The sequence below is a fragment of the Bos mutus genome, chromosome 22, assembly GCF_027580195.1.
Source record: "Bos mutus isolate GX-2022 chromosome 22, NWIPB_WYAK_1.1, whole genome shotgun sequence".
Lineage (NCBI taxonomy): Eukaryota > Metazoa > Chordata > Mammalia > Artiodactyla > Bovidae > Bos > Bos mutus.
Genome location: NC_091638.1, coordinates 32,809,245 through 32,828,096, shown reverse-complemented (window position 1 = coordinate 32,828,096; position 18,852 = coordinate 32,809,245). Strand labels below are relative to the sequence as shown.

The 18,852-nt window shown below is 40.6% G+C and overlaps 1 protein-coding gene across 6 annotated transcripts in view; it reads right to left on the bottom strand.

The window, feature by feature from the left end:
• The window catches only part of EOGT (EGF domain specific O-linked N-acetylglucosamine transferase), a 41,969-nt gene that overhangs the window by 14,856 nt on the left and 8,261 nt on the right, over positions 1 to 18,852 (bottom strand). For all 6 annotated transcript variants that reach the window (XM_070359845.1, XM_070359840.1, XM_070359841.1 and 3 more), the window contains 6 exons: positions 16,573 to 16,667; positions 16,124 to 16,228; positions 11,153 to 11,259; positions 7,211 to 7,314; positions 1,370 to 1,462; positions 953 to 1,024 (listed from right to left, as the gene is read on the bottom strand). In XM_070359845.1, coding sequence (XP_070215946.1) covers positions 953 to 1,024; positions 1,370 to 1,462; positions 7,211 to 7,314; positions 11,153 to 11,259; positions 16,124 to 16,228; positions 16,573 to 16,667 — 576 coding nt within the window. The remainder of the gene's footprint in view (positions 1 to 952; positions 1,025 to 1,369; positions 1,463 to 7,210; positions 7,315 to 11,152; positions 11,260 to 16,123; positions 16,229 to 16,572; positions 16,668 to 18,852) is intronic.

Below are 18,852 nucleotides of genomic sequence, written 5' to 3'. Positions count from 1 at the left end.
TATTCGCCCATTCCAGTCCATTTTAGTTCACTGATTTCTAAAATGTTAATGTTCACTCTTGCCATCTCCTTTTTGACCGCTTCTAATTTACCATCGATTCATGGACCTAACATTCCAGGTTCCTATGCAATATTGCTCTTTACAGCATCAGAATTTACTTCCATCCCCAGTCCGGGTCTAGCAATATGACCTAGCAATCCCAGTAGCAATCCCACTACTGGGCATATACCCTGAGAAAACCACAATTCTAAAAGACACATATACCCAATGTTCACGGTGGCAATATTTATAATAGCCAAAGCACGGAAGCAATCTAGATGTCCATCAACAAATGAATGGATAAAGATGTGGTACCTACATACAATGGAATGAAAAGGAATGCATTTGAGTCAGCTGTAGTAAGGTAGATGAATCTAGAGCCTCTTATACAGAATGAAGTCAGTCAGAAAAACAAGTATTATATATTAACGGATATATGGAATCTAGGAAAATGGTACTGATGAACCTAGCAGAGAATGGACTTGCAGACATACCAGGGGAAGGTGAGAGTGGTATGAACTGGGAAAGCAGCAATAACATACATTCACTATCATGTGTAAAACAGACAGACAGTGGGAAGTTGCTACATAACACAGGGAGCCCAGTCTGGCACTCTGTGATGACCTAGAAGGGTGGGATAAGGGGAGGGCAGGGAGGCTCAAAAGGGAGGGGATGTGTATATGTGTGTGTGTGTATATATATATATATAACTATGTGTGTGTGTGTATGTGCATATATATATATATATAATTACGACTGATTCACATTGTTGTGTGGCAAAAACCAATACAACATTGTAAAGCAAATTTCCACCAATTAAAAAAAATTTAATTTTTTCTTTTAAATGTTATCTTAAAATCCACCAAGAATCAATTCTCTGGATATGACTGTCAACCACAGATGACATGCTTACCAGAGGGGTGTTATAGAATAGCCCGTATCTCATCCGGGGAAGTAAGGAAAAAATAGCTTCTTTAAAACATACCTAAGAATGGAGATATTTTAAAAGGTAAGAGAATTACAATCTGCATCCTTCACACCAAAACAGCAATTTTTTTAATAGAAAAAATTAATCTCTATTTTGCATTAAAATATTTTGATTAGCTAATTATTTCAATCAAATGGCATTCGTATTTTCAGAAAAGTTATGGGGAAAAGTTTTTAAAAGCTACGTGGTTAAAATAATCATGACAATTCTAGTTATTACAAAGAAACTAAGGAGTTAGAAATCAATGATAAAAGCTCATAGAAACCCAGATTAAATATTCATTTGATGAGTGAGTCATTGATAATGAATTATTTACAGGCATTTCAGTAAAGCTTCCAGTACCCTTTTGGCGTCATAAGTTTTCAAATGTATAACATCATAATCAGTAAATGCTTTCCACGTGTCGGAGAACAGGTCACCATATCCATAGGAGCTCTGAAAGTGGAAACAAAGTAAGTTAGGGAATGTGGCTCAACCTGGCTTTTCAAAAACATCAGAAAACACTTGAATTAGCTTGTTAGTGAACCAACAACCTGAAACACAGTTCATAAATTCCATAGAAGAAAAATGAATTTTCATCTTGGGCCTGAGCAAGTCCCTAATTTGATGGAATAGCATCAGAAATAATCATCACAATTATAATCTCAGTCTGCTAAAAATGTTTTGTTTTCCTACCCTAGCCCTTTTTATTCTCATGTCCTTAACACTGGAATCATTGTGCGGTTTTTTTTCTGTGAATTTTCTATCCAAACCACACAACACATAGACACATTACCTTTTGTCCACACCAGAGCAGACAGAATGCACTTTTGGAAAGAAATCTGAGCGCCTATGGAATCTAGAAACATGGTACTGATGATCCTATTTACAGAGAAGAAAAGGAGATGCAGATGTACAGGCAGGACTGGTAGGCACAGCGGGGGAAGGAGAGGGTAGGACAAATTGAAGAAGGAGCACTGACATATATTATGCACTATCATATGTAAAACATTACCTAGTGGGAAGCTGCTATATAACACAGGGAGCCTAGCCTGGCACTCTGTGATGACTGAGATGGGTGGGATGTCAGGGAGACGGAGGCTCAAGAGGGAGAGGACACACACACACACAGTTATTACTGATTCATGTTAACGTATGGCAGAGACCACCACAACATTGTAAAGCAATTATCCTCCAAGGAAAAAAAAATCTGAGAGTAAGAAAATGCTCTGAAAGTTTTAACATTAAAAATATAATGTTAAAAAAAAATATAATGTTAGTAACTCTAGGAAATGATCTCCCTGTTGATTAATGAGTAATATTTGATAATTCCCTTTGACATTAATCAGAGTAATGGCAATAGTATCTTGCATACTTCCTACATCCCAGGCACTGTTTTAAGAACTTGACATTATTAACACATTAAACCACTGCACTAACTTCATGAGTGAGGAAATACCATTATCCCTATTTCACAGATGAGGAAACTGAGACAAAGTTAAAGTAATCTACCTCAACTGTAGAGCTGCTGGGTTTACAGGGCTGGGATTAAATCCAGTCTATTTGGTTCCAAACTCCATACGTGTAACCTGTATATGGCAGAACTAATTCTTTCTGGACACTTACCAAATGCATTTCATTTTTGAAAAGTAGAAGTTAATTACTACTCCATCAGCTGAAGGAAGTAGATCAATTTATATAAAAATGGTAGAATTTAGATGGAAAAACTCAGCCAAAAGAAATAGGAAATACACACTGTAGGGTTACATTCAAGGTCTCCAGCTGGTTACACATGATATTCATTATGTCCATGTCTTTTTATCTTTACAGCATTCTTTTTATTTCAGATTTTGAAAATTTTATATTGCACATATTAGAGTCATTTCAAAGGTATTGAGAACTGTTAGATGTGAAGATAAAAAAATAAAAATTCTTTGCTTCAGTGGGTCTCCAGTGCTGTTCTAATAAAGGCCCTTCTCAACACCATCAAAAATTACATGTTCCTGTTTTGGTTCAATAATAAATAAAGGGTAATTAAAGAAGTGATTCTAGGCAGTTTCCTGAGATAAAATACTTGTGATGAAATAAGATGAAATAAGTAAAATTTAATAATAAAATACGGTGATCCTGACTGGTCCCTTTTCAGAGATGGCATGTGTTATTCAGTAGTAACACCTCGAAAAGCTTCTTTTTCCACATCCCTCAAATTCAAATGATTTGCCACAGAGGAAGGAGGGACTTTTCCAGTCTTATGTTGAAGAATATTTGTACAGTCTTAAGATGACATAAAATTTCCTCCTGTGTATATCTCAAATGTAAGACAATCTATGACTTAGAAATTCCCCTTTTAAGAATCTGCCCTTCAGAAATTCTAGGATGACTGTGTAAAGATACATGTATATGAAAAAGATGTTCAGGACAGAATTTCTGTAAAAAGCAAAGAACTGGAAACAAATTAAATGTGTTCAGAGTAGGGGCAGAGGGAAATACATGCACTAAGGCATTTCTGGTGGCTCAGGCAGTAAGAATCCACCCACAATGCGGGAGATCCAGGTTCGATCCCTGGGTTGGGAAGATCTCCCCTGGAGGAGGGCATGGCAACCCACTTCAGTATTCTTACCTGGAGAATCCCATGGACAGGGGAGCCTGGTGGGCTACAATCCATGGGGTCGAAGAGTCAAGACTCGACTGAGTGATTTCACATTATATATATATGCTGCTGCTGCTGCTGCTGCTAAGTCGCTTCAGTCATGTCCGACTCTGTGTGACCCCATAGACAGCCTCTTACGAGGCTCCCCTGTCCCTGGGATTCTCCAGGCAAGAACACTGGAATGGGTTGCCATTTCCTTCTCCAATGCATGAAAGTGAAAAGTGGAAGTGAAGTCGCTCAGTCGTGTCCGACTCTTAGCGACCCCATGGACTGCAGCCTACCAGGCTCCTCCATCCATGGGATTTTCCAGGCAAGAGGACTGGAGTGGGGTGCCATTGCCTTCTCCATTATATATATATATACATCCTAATGTAAGTCCTTGTATAAGTGTTGTATAAAGATGTGTTTACATTTATTAAAATAAAGTCTTGCAATGGATTCTCACATATGCTAACCACAATTAACCTTCAAAGGAAATGGAATTCGAGGAGACAAAGGAAACTTAAAAAAAAAAACAAAACTTTATATATTTCTGGGTTCACTGAACTCATTATAACTTGGTCTTAGTTGTATAATTAAAAATAGTAATAATAAAGCTCTAGTACACTTCTCAGCACAAGGAAAGGTGGAAAGCCTGCAGTAAGCCCCCTGGTGCTCCTTGTATAAGAGCAATCCTGCCAGAAATGCGTCTGCAGGAGTGACCTGGGTGCGTGGCTCCAGGTCAGCAGTTACACTGCCAAGCTCTGTGCAGGTGAGACGGGCAACCTCAGACGCTTCCTTGTGGGGAGAGTCTGTAAACTGATCTGAAGTGCAGATCACCACCAGCTCCCAACTCCTCCTCAGGGCACATAGCTCGTCCAGGGCCACAAAGACTGATTCCAGAACAACACCATCCACCGCAGCGGGGTTCAACTCATGTCAGCCTAGGGTGGCAGAGCTGCTTCCCTCAAGGCCTTCCCAGCAAGAGAGAACCAGGTGGCAGCCACAGGACACCTCACCACCACTCCCAACCTCCCTACAGGTCTCTGGGGGCCTCCAGCAAAAGAGAACCAGGTGGCAGCCACGGGACACCTCATCCCACCCACATCCTCCCTACAGGCTTCTGGGGGTCTCGATTCTGACACAACCTGGTACTTGCCTGTCCTGAGACCCTGACTGAGCCACGAGCAAAGGCCTCTCTGACCAAGAAAACAGGTTCTAAATGGATCACAGAGAGGAGCAGAGGAAGGAGGTCACATCAGGGCGGCCAACTTGCTAGACTAAATGCACTCTATGAGTACAGGGCAGTCGAGGTCAGGCTGCACGAACATCATGTGTCCCATTAACTGAGTAACTGGGGAGCCCCAAGGTGGCCACGCACTTTATTCACTCCACCCCAGCAGGCGTAGAGAAGGGGAGAGGCTGTAGACGCTGGCTCAGTTTAGTTTACTCCACTAGAGGAAGACACAGAAAAGCATGCAACGAGATACAAGGAAGCTTCTGGAAAACTTTCCGTCAACTTAACAAGATCTTCAGGGAAGTACAGGGAGACGAGGAAGCACTGTGGTTGCAAGGCACAGGTCTGGGGACGACTGCTTAGATAGGAACCCTGACTCCACCCCTTACCAACTGTGTTGTCTTAGAAATACTACCACCTCAGCTTCCTCATCTCTAAAATAAACAAATAAAAACCCTGGCCCACGAGAGTTGTGAGCATTATGAGAACATCAGATGCAAATGAAAAATAAAAAAACCACAACAACCCTAAGTTAATCATTCAGAGCTACAGGGAGTCTGTGCATGGGACCTAGAAACCACAATCATATACAAAAAGAGGAAACAAAGGGACAGCAGATCCCTTTGCTCAGAAAAACATTTCTAAGAAATAGAACTGTGTGGCAGCAAAACTGAAACACAAGAGGGAAGTGAAAACACATACAAAAAAGGAAAGCAAAAAGTGACCATTAAGTTGCTGAAAATGTTAGAAACAGTTCTCATCAGGCTTGAAATCAAACTATAGGGCTAGGGAGCCGTGATGATGAAACCTCTCATCACAGCTCTGCTACCAGCCCCCTATCAGCAAAGAAAGTGTTAGCAAAACAGTTCCCCTTCTGCAAGACAACCTGACCTCAGTTCACAGTGCAGCTCTGCCCTCTGGAACTGGACAGCATGCCTCCACCGTGTGCTAGGGGCCATGGCTTGTGATTCTAAGACACCTGACGGGTACACTGAGTGTGGAGGGGACAGAGCTCAAGGACTCCTGTAACTGGCTTGCCTCTCAGGATCCTGGTGGTGTGGCCAATGCAGTTGTTTCAGAAGATCCTGGCCCTGGGGGACCTGTACCTGTGCCAGGGGGAATCACATCTCCCTGCACCTGACCTGTGCTGTACAGGCTGCAAGGAGTCCTGAGAAGCAGTGCCTAATGCTGCCCTGCCAGCAAGCTGTATTTCCCCTGAACCATCCTTCTCAACAGACTTGGGGTAAGAGGGGGGCCTGTGAGCGTCCTGAGCATTGGAGTGTCTGGGTGAACCTGAGGTGACTTCTCGGTGGGTGTTGCCACTTCCCAGGTTAGGCAGCCTCTCGCATGCACACTATATACCATGTGTTCTCCAGCCCACTGTCACAGTTACCATTCAGAGCACATGTGCTGTGGATCAGGCGCTGGGACTGTTTGCACATGATATGCTTTATCCTCAAAACGACACTGAGGTAGATACTGTAATTCTCCCACTTTATAGGTGAGAGTACCAGGCAACTTTGGGATGACCTTGCCCAGTGGAAGGGCCAGCTATAGGAAAAAAAACAAGTGATAGGCAGGCAAAGAAAGAGAAGAGGGAAGAAAAGATGCACTAAAAACAAGCCCAGAGCAGCTGTGATTCAACACGTGTAGCTACATGCAGGCCTAACACTCAGATACATGCAGCGCAACCTGGCATGCAGCAGGAAGCAACAGGGAAGGTGCAGTGAAGCAAAACAGATGCCGATCACCAGAGGCCAGCCTGTGAACAGAGGCAGGCTCTCCCCACCCAAGGACCACAATGTAATGAACGATGATCTTTTATGCTCGTCTCAGAGGCACTCTGAGCTCGACCTCCTCAAAGCATGGCAAGCAAGCTTCTACAACCTCATTCTAAACTTCAAAAACATGTGCATCTTCCCATATGTATTGAGATTGTGGTTCACTCACTCAGTCATGTCTGACTCTTTTGTGACCTTAAGGACTGTAGCCCGCCAGGATCCTCTGTCTATGGGATTCTCCAGGCAAGAATACTGGAGTGGGCTGTCATTCCCTCCTCCAGGGGATCTTCCTGACCCAGGGATCAAACCCACATCTGCATTAGAAGGCAGATTCTTTATCACTGACCCACCAGGGACGCCCAGCCATATGTATACCTACAACGTAAATTCATCCACACAGACGCATTCACACCATCTGCACATGCATGAATATGTGTGTGTACATGTGTAAATGTAAGTGTGTGCATCTTAGAAAATTCTATTACATAAGATCAGAGTCAAACTGGTACTGAGCAAGGTAAAGACAGCACTGAAGCAGAAAGCCAGTGCTTACTTACCGTGTCCCACATCACAACATACACGTCTGTGCTAAAGGAATTGTTAACGTGCTGGGTGATGTAAAGATTGATGAAATCACAGAAGTGGTGATACATGTTAACACCTAGGATTGAAAGAAAAAAAGAAATTCATGTCCATTAACCCCCAAAAAAATGATTACACAATTTTTATTCTACCCAATCTACTTACAGTATGGTAGACTTTTAGCTGAAATGAATCAGTGGAAAATTAACAATTTTCTAAACATAAAATGATCATACACAAGTTGTCCTCAGTTGACTGATTATGCTCAAACATTCATTTTCAAATCAATCATGTGAAATTAGGAATGCCTTTTCCTTGCTGCTGCTGCTAAGTCACTTCAGTCGTGTCCGACTCAATGTGACCCCATAGGCGGCAGCCCACCAGGCTCCCCCGTCCCTGGGATTCTCCAGGCAAGAACACTGGAGTGGGTTGCCATTTCCTTCTCCAATGCATGAAAGTGAAAAAATAAAGTGAAGTCACTCAGTCGTGTCCGACTCCTAGCGACCCCATGGACTGCAGCCCACCAGGCCCCTCTGTCCATGGGATTTTCCAGGCAAGAGTACTGGAGTGGGGTGCCATTGCCTTCTCCAGCCTTTTCCTTACATACTAAGAAATATATGATGATTAAGTTCCCAGAAAAAGTAACAGAAGCTTATTTAAATCAACATGAGAACTATAGAGCCATTAAGACTAATCACTATTTTTATGGTCTTTTATTTTTAAAAAAATTTTTAGATCAATCGACACCTGCTCATGATGGTACTGGCAATGATGGCAACTATTAACATTTTGGTATTTTTCATTCCTGTCTCTTTTTCTCCTTTTAATCACTACTTATAATATTGCTTCTTGGGAAAACAGTAACCAGTTATCATTTAAAGAGCTGAAATCTCATGTCCTAATTAAAAGTGTAAGAACTCTGGACTCAGAAGAAGAAGTTGAATTATGAGCAACATTCTCAGGTAAGTCTGTAAATTCCAAAGCTTCAGCTTCTCTACTGGAAATAGGAAGTCAATATACTTAGATGCCAGCTTTTAGGTAACATACTTGAAAGAGACAGCCCAGTGCCTGGCACGAGGGAAAACTTCAACCAGCTGGAGCGTGCTGGGTCCAAGAGGAAAGGGGAGGGTGGTGCTGCTCTTTGTAAGTTCCTAATTCTGCCATTCATAAGAAACAAATGTATAAATCTAAATGGGGTGAAATCCCAAGAACTGACACCTTAAAGGAAATGTCAGTTAAAACATAAACAGAGACTTTCAAAAGCAGAAATCATAAAGTATTCTGACTTCCTTCCTAGCAAATAATAACACTGTGTGCCAGAAACTAAGAGGAAAAAGGACTCCATTTATAAAAGTCAGGTCATTACACTGTACACCTTCAACATAAACAGTGCTGGATGTCAATTATATCTCAACAAAGGAAAAGGAAAAGAAAAAAAAATTACTCCCTTCTTTTTAGACCAGTATCTTAGACGAATGTTTGGAAGGACTTTTTTATTTTCACCCAGAAAAAGCCTGCCAAAGAGCACACTGTCGAATAAACAAGAAAAATGATGTTTTATGACAAGCCGTCTCCTTTTCCCAGATTAGCACACAGCCTGCATTAGCTTCTCATGAATTGTTCAGCAACTTCATAGCACTTACTGAGGGAGGCCGAATGCACAAAACAGCAATTAGTGCCAGGAGGATTTATAAAAGAGGGAGAAAACATAGGCTCTGTCCTCAAGAAACAGGCCCCACTTGAGTATTATTCTGTGGAATGCTCATTTTCTCAAGGTAAGGGTTAATATGGGGGCATCCCTGGTGGCTCAGTGGTAAAAAGAATCTACCTGCCAATCCAGGAGTCATGGGTTCGATCCCTGATCTGGGAAGATCCCACACGCCGCGGAGCAACTAAGCCTGGGCTCTAGAGACCATAAGCCACAAGTCCTAAAGCATTTCACCCCTCCTCCTCGTTCCCCCTCTCCCCACTGCACTACCCTAGAGTCTGTGCTCCACAACAAAAGAAATCACCACCAATGAGAAGCCTGGGCACGGCCACTACACAGTAGTCCCCACTTGCCACAACTAAAGAAAAGCCCATGCAGCGACAAAGAGCCAGCACAGTCAAAAATAAATAAATAAAATAATATACATTATTTTTTTAAAAAAGAGCAAAAACTGATGTATGTTTATGAGATTTGCTCACCTGTTTTTTTTTTTTAAAAAAGAAGAGTTTATATGAGAAGGAATGTGGGCTGATGGCATTAAGTTGGAAGAAAAAGGCAGACTTATAAACACAGGAAAGAAAGGATGCAGATCTACCCTAGCCTATTATTCCAACTTTATATCCTTTATTGCATAAGTAGCTACATAAATTCAACCATTTGCACATGTTCAACCCTTCCTCAGACAGATCAGTGTTTTCTTTGCTCCATTTTAATCTGCGTATTTTAAAAATGTGTTGGGACCTTGAACACAACATTTTTACCTGCTCGCATTTCTAAAATCTGTCTGATTTCTGAACCTCAGGCTTTGTCATATAAGAATTACGACTTCAGGAGGTGGAGCACATTAAAAATATGATCAATAAATTAGAGGAATTCTGAAATATTCGTGACAGGGGGCTCTCTATATTTCATCCTAAGCCCAGCCTCTCATGAATTTGAATGTGGTGTGGCACAGAAATCTCCATTTCTTGTAATAAGAAGGATAATCAGATACAATTTGTGTTTCTTCTCTCCAGGGCAGCAAGTTCACAAAGCAAAAGCTGTGCTTGCATGTAGAGAATTAGAAGTTTTAACTGTAAACAGGACAATAATTTTAACTTTTTTTTTTTTTTTCAAGAATATATGCCAGGGCTAACTTCCAAAAGAATTTCAGGTTAGCTTCAGTCATGGAGACAGTATCAGAAAGTCCACCTGAAGAGGCCATGGGCCTTCCTTTCCCACCTACACTGCATACAGGGCTCTTAATTTTTAAAAAGTTCTATTGAAGCACCAGCTAAATCAAGGGGTTAGAGAAGCCACATGGGGTAAATTTAGTTGCAAAAGGGGTACCCAGGCTTTCTCCACTCATCTTTCAATTTTCAGAGTTATTTGACAATGATGTGAAAGTTTCTTCTAGCACACCAGAACATAAAACAGTCGGAAGTTCAAATTAGTTCACTTTTTCAAGAGAAGAAAGCAAAAAGTAAATCTACCGTTCAATGTCACATTGCTACCGTTGTTCAGTCGCTAAGTCATGTGTGACACTTGGCAACCCCACGGACTGCAGCATGCCAGGCTTCCTCGTTCTTCACTATCTCCTGGAGTTTGCTCAAACTCATGTCCATTGAGTTGGTGATGCCATCCAACCACCTCATCCTCTGTCATCCCCTTCTTCTCTTGCCCTCAATCTTTCCCAGCCTCAGGGTCTTTTCCAATGAGTCAGTTCTTCACAAAGTATTGGAGCTTCAACTTCAGCATCAGTCCTTCAATGAATGTTCAAGGTTGATTTCCCTTAGGATTGACTGATTTGATTTCTTTACTGTCCAAGGGACTCTCAAGAGTCTTCTCCAGCTACTGCAATTCAAAAGCATCAATTCTTCAGCACTCAGCCTTCTTTATGGCCCAACTCTCACATCCGTAGATGACTACTGGAAAAACCACAGCTTTCACTCTATGGACTTTTGTCAGCAAAGTGATGTCTCTGCTTTTTAAAACACTGTCTAGGTTTGTCATAGCTCGTCTTCCAAGAAGCAAGTGTTTTTTTAATTTCGTGGCTGCAGTCACCATCTGCAGTGATTTTGGAGCCCAAGAAAATAAAATCTACAACTGTTTCCACTTTTCCCATGTATTTGCCATGAAGTGCTTCCCAAAGTTATAGGAACACATATATCAATAAAAAGGAACAAAGTCACATTAACCAATAAATAAAATAGACAAATTAACTTCTCACCTGCATCTAGTTTCATGAAGTAGGTTGGTTTTTCAATAACAATGTCACACTGAGCATCTTCTACAGGTCTGAAGTTGAGCTCAGTGTAGCTCTGTAGCTCCGCAAACCTGGAATTAAGAATCAGGAGATGCTTTCAAAGGGCTCTTCCTGGATCTCTTGTTGCAATACTGTAATTCAGGATCTGTTCATTAGGTGAGTTTTATTTCCAGAAAATACTCATAAACACATGTGAAACTTCTCAAACTTACTAATACTTATGCAGCTTGATATCAATTTTAATGTTGAGACAAGAAACAAAAATGATTTTAAATTTCAGTCTAATGTGCAAGAGCAACTAGGAACATTTCTGACAAAGAAGAAGTTTCCACAGAGAGTTGGCAAAAAAAAATCTACCAGTAAAGTGGAAAGATTCAGAAAGGCTGCTTGCAGTCTGGCAAGGCTCAGAAGGAACACTGACCCAGAGAACCTTTTTGGATTCTGAGAAAGACAGCGTTCCAAGACTTACCAAGTACCTTGGGAAAAACTGCAGACAACTACATTTACCAGAATAAAGAAAACTCTATTTCTCGGAAAACCACTTCTGAAGCCACTTGGTACAATTTTCTTCCATACAAAAGAAGACAATCACAAGTTAACCTACAGATCATTTGTAAACTTTTTATCTTTGAGACTATATGTGACGTAAGACAAGTATCAAAGAGATCCTTTTAAAACACACATAACGCTAAAATATTTATTCCAGTGGTTTCAAAAATATGTCCACAAATTCTTTAATACTCCTCCCTTCCAGAGGTGGAGATGAATCCCCTGCCTTGGAGGGTGAGCTGACTTAGTAATTCACTTGTAATGAACAGAATATGGCATAAGTGACGGTGGTCACTTTCGGTGTGACCATTAGGGTATAAATATAAAGACTGAAGTCTCCGTTTTGGGCCATGCTTACACGTGCTCTCTCTCAGACAACGTGATCTGGGGGAAGTCGGCTGCCAGGCTGTCGGCAGCCTCAGGGAGAGGCCCATATGGTAAAGAAATGACACCACTAGCCAACAAGCAGAGAAGAAAACCTAAAGATAACAGTTACATGAGTGAGTTTAGGAAACAGATTCTACAGGCCCAGCTATGCCTGTACCACACAGCTAAGCTACCCCCAAATCCTGGCTGTCAGAAACTGTGTGTGATAAAAAATGTTCAGTGTTTTAAGCTGCTAAATGTTTGAGTAAGTTATGATACAGCAATAAATAATTAACATAAATATACCCTAGGGAACTATCATGATATCAAAAGATACTAGGAAACAAATATCAAATATTTGATTTTGGATCTTAGATATCAAAGTATACTAGGAATAGAAACGCCCACTAGAAAATAGAAAAGCCTACTCCAAAAGTCTCTTACATGAAGTAAGATCTTGCACTGCAAACTCTAATATGCCACATAAATCTGTGAAAAACAGTTTTCCTGAACAGTTTGCTTTGCATGAACATTTGACATAAAAAATGAACACTCAAAAAAAAAAAAAGAACACTCTTTGAGATAAATCTTAACAATTTTTTTTTTGGATCTCTTTTTAAAGCAAAGGAAATAAAAGCAAAAATAAATATATAGGACCTAAGTAAACTCAAATGCTATTGCACAGCAAAGGAAACCCTCAATGACATGGTAAGACAACCTAAAGAACGGGAGAACATATTTACAAATGATATGACTGATAAGAGGTTAATATCTAAAATATATCAACAGTTCATACAACTCAACATCAAAAAACCAAGCAAGTCAATTAAAAAATGGGCAGAAGACCTGAATAGAAATTTCTTCTAAAGACAACATACCAATAGCCAACATGAAAAGATGATCAACATCACTAATGAAAACATGATCAACATCACTAATCATCCAGGAAACGCAAATCAAAATCGCATCTGTCAGAATGGTTATCACCAAAAAGAACACAAATAGCAAATACTGGTAAGGATGTGGAGAAAAGGGAAACTTCATTCACTGTTGGTGGGAATGTAAATTGGCGCAGCCACTGTGTAAAACAATATGGAGCTTTCTCAAAAAAATAAAAATAGAGCTACCATATGACCCATGAATTCCACTCCTGGGTATATATCTGAAAAAAATGAAAACACTAATTTGAAAAGATACCTGCACCCCAATGTTCACAGCAATGTTATTCACAATTGCCAGGATATGGAAGCAACCTATGTGTCCATCAAAGGATGAATGGATAATGAAGATCATATACATATGGAATGGAATACTAGATGTGACAGTTGATCCATAAAGAAGGCTGAGCACTGAAAAGTGAAAGTGAAAGTCGCTCAGTCACAGTCACATCCAACTCTTTGTAACCCCATAGACTATACAGTCCATGGGATTCTCCAGGCCAGAATACTGGAGTGGGTAGCCTTTCCCTTCTCCAGGGGATCTTCCCAACCCAGGGATTGAATCCAGGTCTCCCGCATTGCAGGCGGATTCTTTACCAGCTGAGCCACCAGGGAAGCCCAAGAATACTGGAGTGGATAACCTATCCCTTCTCCAGAGGATCTTCCCAGACTAGGAAATGAACTGGGGTCTCCTGCATTGCAGGAAAATTGTATACCAACTGAGCTATCAGGGAAGCACTGAAGAATAGATGCTTTCAAATTGTGGTGCTGGAGAAGACTCTTGAGACTCCCTTGGACAGCAAGGAGATCCAACCAGTCAATCCTAAAGGAAATCAACACTGACTACTCATTGGAAGGATTGCTGCTGAAGCTGAAACTCCAATATTCTGGCCACCTGACGCGAAGAGCTGACTCACTGGAAAAGACCCTGATGCTGAGAAAGACAAGAGACAAAAGGAAAAGGGAGTGGCAGAGGATAAGATGGTTAGACAGCATCACTGACTCAATGGACATGAATCTGAGCAAACTCTGGGAGATAACAGAGAACAGGGGAGCTGGGCATGCCACAGTCCACAGGGTTGCAAAGAGTCAGACATGACTTAGCAACTGAACAACAGTAACAGCAAATAATGGAATACTACTCAGCCATAAAAAACATTTAACAACATGGATAGACTTGGAGGGTACTATGATTAGCAAAACAACTCAGAGAAAGACAAACACTGTACGATATCACTTATACGTAGGATCTAAAAAATAAAACAAACTAGTGACTATAATAAAAAAGACTCACAGATACAAAAAACAAATTAATGGTTACAACTGGGAGAGGGAAGTGGGGAGGCACAAGACAGAAGTAGGGGATGAAGAGGTACAAACAGATACAAAACAGTTATAAGGAAGTATTATTGTACAACCCAGGGAATACAGCCAATATTTTATAATAACTAAGTATTGAGTATAACCTTTAAAAAACGTGAATCCCTATGTTATATATCAGAAACTTATATAATATTGTATATCAACTGTATCTCACCAAAAAGAAAGAAAATGAACATTATGAGTGTCCTGTATGACTATAAAGGGAAGCATGACAGTTTCTAGGATGAACAGTTTCTTTAGTGACTGTGACAGTGGTTACATTTATCTAAACATATGATATAAATTTTACTGAGCTCTATATCCAAAAAAATAAAGAATGCATGGAAGTACTAATAATATTCAAATGTGTTTATTTAATAACATTGTACCACATATACACAATGCAATATTACTTAACTATTTAAAAAAATGCATTTGAATCAGTTTAATGAGGTGGATGAAACTGGAGCCTATTATACAGAGTGAAGTAAGTCAGAAAGAAAAACACTAATACAGTATATTAACGCATATATATGAAATTTAGAAAGATGGTAACGATGACCCTGTATGTGAGACAGCAAAAGAAACGCAGAGATAAAGAACAGACTTTTGGACTCTGTGGGAGAAGGCAAGGGTGGGATGATTTGAGAGAATAGCACTGAAACATGTATATTATCATATGTGAAACAGATCGCCAGTCCAGGTTCAATGCATGAGACAGGGTGCTCGGGGCTGGTGCACTGGGATGACCCTGAGGGATGGGATGGGGAGGGAGGTGGGAGGGGGGGTTCAGGATGGGGGACACATGTACACCCATGGCGGATTCATGTCAATGTATGGCAAAACCACTACAGTACTGTAAATTAATTAGCCTCCAATTAAAATAAATTTTACAATTTAGAAAAATAAAAAAATAACATTGTACCAATGTCAATTTCCTGCTTTGGATTACTGTGCTATGCTTATTTAAGATGTTATCATTAGAGGAAGCTGGGGTAAGGGTACAATGGAAATTCCTTGTACTATTTTTAAACTTCTTATGCTACTTTTGAATTATCCTTAAATGTCTATGACTCTAAAGTTATCTTAAACTAATAAGTTTTTAAAGTGCCCCACCTCTCTAATTTCCAGAGAAGTAAGTGTCTTGATAGACCTAGTTTAATATTCAAAAAATTTGAAATCAAAATGTGTTCTTCAATCTATCTAAAGTTCAAAAAGCTTATGAAAGGTGCTTAAAATCAGGGTAGTGTTTATCTTTGGAAAGGAGGATGGGGTTTGCTTTTGGGAGAGAGCCTGGGTAGATGATGGTCTAATTCTGACCCAGGTAAGAGTTACTCAAGTGGGCTTACTTTTTGAAAATCCAAACTCTACATTTTTCTATATGCTTGGTATCTGCTTTAATAAGTGTGTATTTTTAAAAATGTATTCCTCTAAACACATGCAGCAATTATGAGGAGCTAAAAAAATTCATTTTTGAACGTTTTTGTTAGCTAACAGTAAATACTGTATCACTTCCTAATATTTTATGAACACATACTTAAGTCAAATACAACTGATGACTCACTCTGGAGCCACCACTCCCCAGCAGCTCAGACCAAATTACCCACAAATGGAGTAACATTTTCCATTTGGAGTCCCCACCAAAATTCGTAAGCATCAAAAATAAAGACAAATACTTCAGAAACATATTCCCTGCCCCCGCCCCCCCCAAAAATCTTACCAAGACTGCAGAGGGCTTTTGCGCTGACCTTGAGACATCAACGAACGAATGTCAAGTTTACAGTATCCTCCAATTTCCCCACTCTGAACAAAATCTTCCTTGAATCTAGTGGATAACAAAAAATTGAATTTGGAATTCTTTTTCATGACTCAGGCACACAAGTTATAACTAAAGTGGTCTACCAATTTCTAAAATCAATTTTTCATTAGAAGTTAACTCTTGTAATAGAACATTTCAAATTTCTACAAAAAGTAGCAAAATCGTATCTAATGTAGCCATCACATAGCTTCATAATGATCAACTCATTATGACAGGTGTGGGTCATTCATTTCCCTCTCTCATTCTTGAACCTCATCACCATATTATTAGGAAGCAAATCCAAGGCATATTCCTGGACCTGCAAATATTTCAAGATTTTCCTTAGATTTTAACATCCACCACTGAAGTACCTGTCATGGTTTCTCTTAATGTTTCTTAAATCAAGGTAGATATTGGTGGCTCTGCAGTACTGAAGGTAACGGGAACACACCAGACTTGAGTCATTCTGAAATAAGGTGGAGAAACAAGAAAAAGATAACTGTGAGCATTAACACTTCAAAGACACACCCAAACTTGCTAGACATCAATCTAACAGCATGTAGCCTTCAGGTTCCAACCACACACTGTGATGAGTACTTCCCAATGACACTTCTGTTTAAGAATTTTCCTCCCTGGGAGGCATTGCCCAAGCATACTTTTGCCAACTTGCACACTTTTAGGTTACTACAAAGAACTCCCAAATGTTCTATTTCTATAATCTTCAAATTTTAAAGAGCCCAGAGTTGTATTTATGGTTCAATTTATCTTCATGAGAAAAAAAAAAAAAGGGCACTCACAACCCTCACAGCTGTGGGAAAAAGCATTTTCAAAGACGAGCCAAAGGAAACAAGGAAGAAGGCACATGCCACAGACCTTAAAATGCTAGGCAGGAAGGGTAGTTTGTCAAATATGACTTACTTTCAGCAAGCCTTTCCCCAGTAGTTTAGCAGTAAAGAATCTGCCTGCAGTGTAAGAGATGCAGGAGATGTAAGTTCAGTCCCTGGGTCAGGAAGGTCCTTTGGAGGAGGGCATGGCAACCCACTCCAGTATTCTTCCCAGGAAAATCCCATGGACAGAGGAGCCTGGCAGGCTACAGTCCATGGGGTTGCAAAGAGTCAGACACAAATGAAGTGACTGAGTATGCATGCAGGCAAAGGAGTTTAAAAGTCAACCATAGAGCCTGTTTCTACTTCTACCAACTGTGTTGACAGAGGGATAGCTTCAAAAATTTTTATCTGCTCTGGGTTGTAGTGCGAGATTTAAACACCACTTTGTTGCTTTTCCCATAACTCCCAATTGACCCTTAATGGCAATTAACCTTGACCGGCATGGTGTTTTAGAATCTAGAGTTGGTAAGGGGTCACACCCTGATAGCAAAAAACCTATCAAAGCAGATCTTTGTGAGGAAAGCATTTTGCAAATCACCTTGGAAAATGTGTGCAACATGGGGTTGAGGCTATTTCCTGCCCTTTTGCGCATGAACAGCTAGACCCGAGCAAAACTATAAAGTACTGACTGTTAAAGACACCTTGTAGCAGTGCAGGTTAATACCTTGCCTGAATCTTCTGGTTCAGGCACCTTGCTAGAATCACTTGAAGTTCTATCATGTGACACCATTCCAAAGCACTACAGAGCATATATTCACTTTTGGAATGCAAGTGATTTAAATATTTTTTGGTTTCTTAGATTGCCTGGAGATAACAGAGACTCCTAAGATGTCAGAGGCTTGGGCAGAGTTCAGGAACATTCAGTTCAGTTCAGTTGCTCAGTCATGTCCGACTCTTTGCGACCCCATGAATCGCACCAAGCCAGGCCTCCCTGTCCATCATCAACTCCCGGAGTTCACCCAAACTCATGTGCCTCAAGTCGGTGATGCCATCCAGCCATCTCATCCTCTGTCGTCCCCTCTCCTCCTGCCCCCAATCCCAATCAGGGTCTTTTCCAATGAGACAACTCTTCGCATGAGGTGGCCAGAGTATTGGAGTTTCAGCCTCAGCATCAGTCCTTCCAAAGAACACCCAGGACTGGTCTCCTTTAGGATGGACTGGTTGGATCTCCTTGCAGTCCAAGGGACTCACAAGTCTTCTCCAGCATCACAGTTCAAAAGCATCAATTCTTCGGCACTCAGCCTTCTTCACAGTCCAACTCTCACATCCATACATGACCACAGGAAAAACCATAGCCTTGACTAGATGGACCTTTGTTGGCAAAGTAACGTCTCTGCTTTTGAATTGCTATCTAGGTTGGTCATAACTTTTCTTCCAAAGAGTGCATCTTTTAATTACATGGCTGCAATCACCATCTGCAGTGATTTTGGAGCCCCAAAAAATGAAGTCTGACACTGTTTCCACTGTTTCCCCATCTATTTGCCATGAAGCGATAGGACCAGATGCCATGATCTTCGTTTTCTGAATGTTGAGCTTTAAGCCAACTTTTTCACTCTCCTCTTTCACTTTCATCAAGAGGCTTTTGAGTTCCTCTTCACTTTCTGCCATAAGGGTGGTGTCATCTGCATATCTGAGGTTATTGATATTTCTCCCAGTAATCTTAATTCCAGCTTGTGCTTCTTCCAGCCCAGCGTTTCTCATGATGTACTCTGCATAGAAGTTAAATAAGCAGGGTGACAATATACAGCCTTGATGTACTTCTCT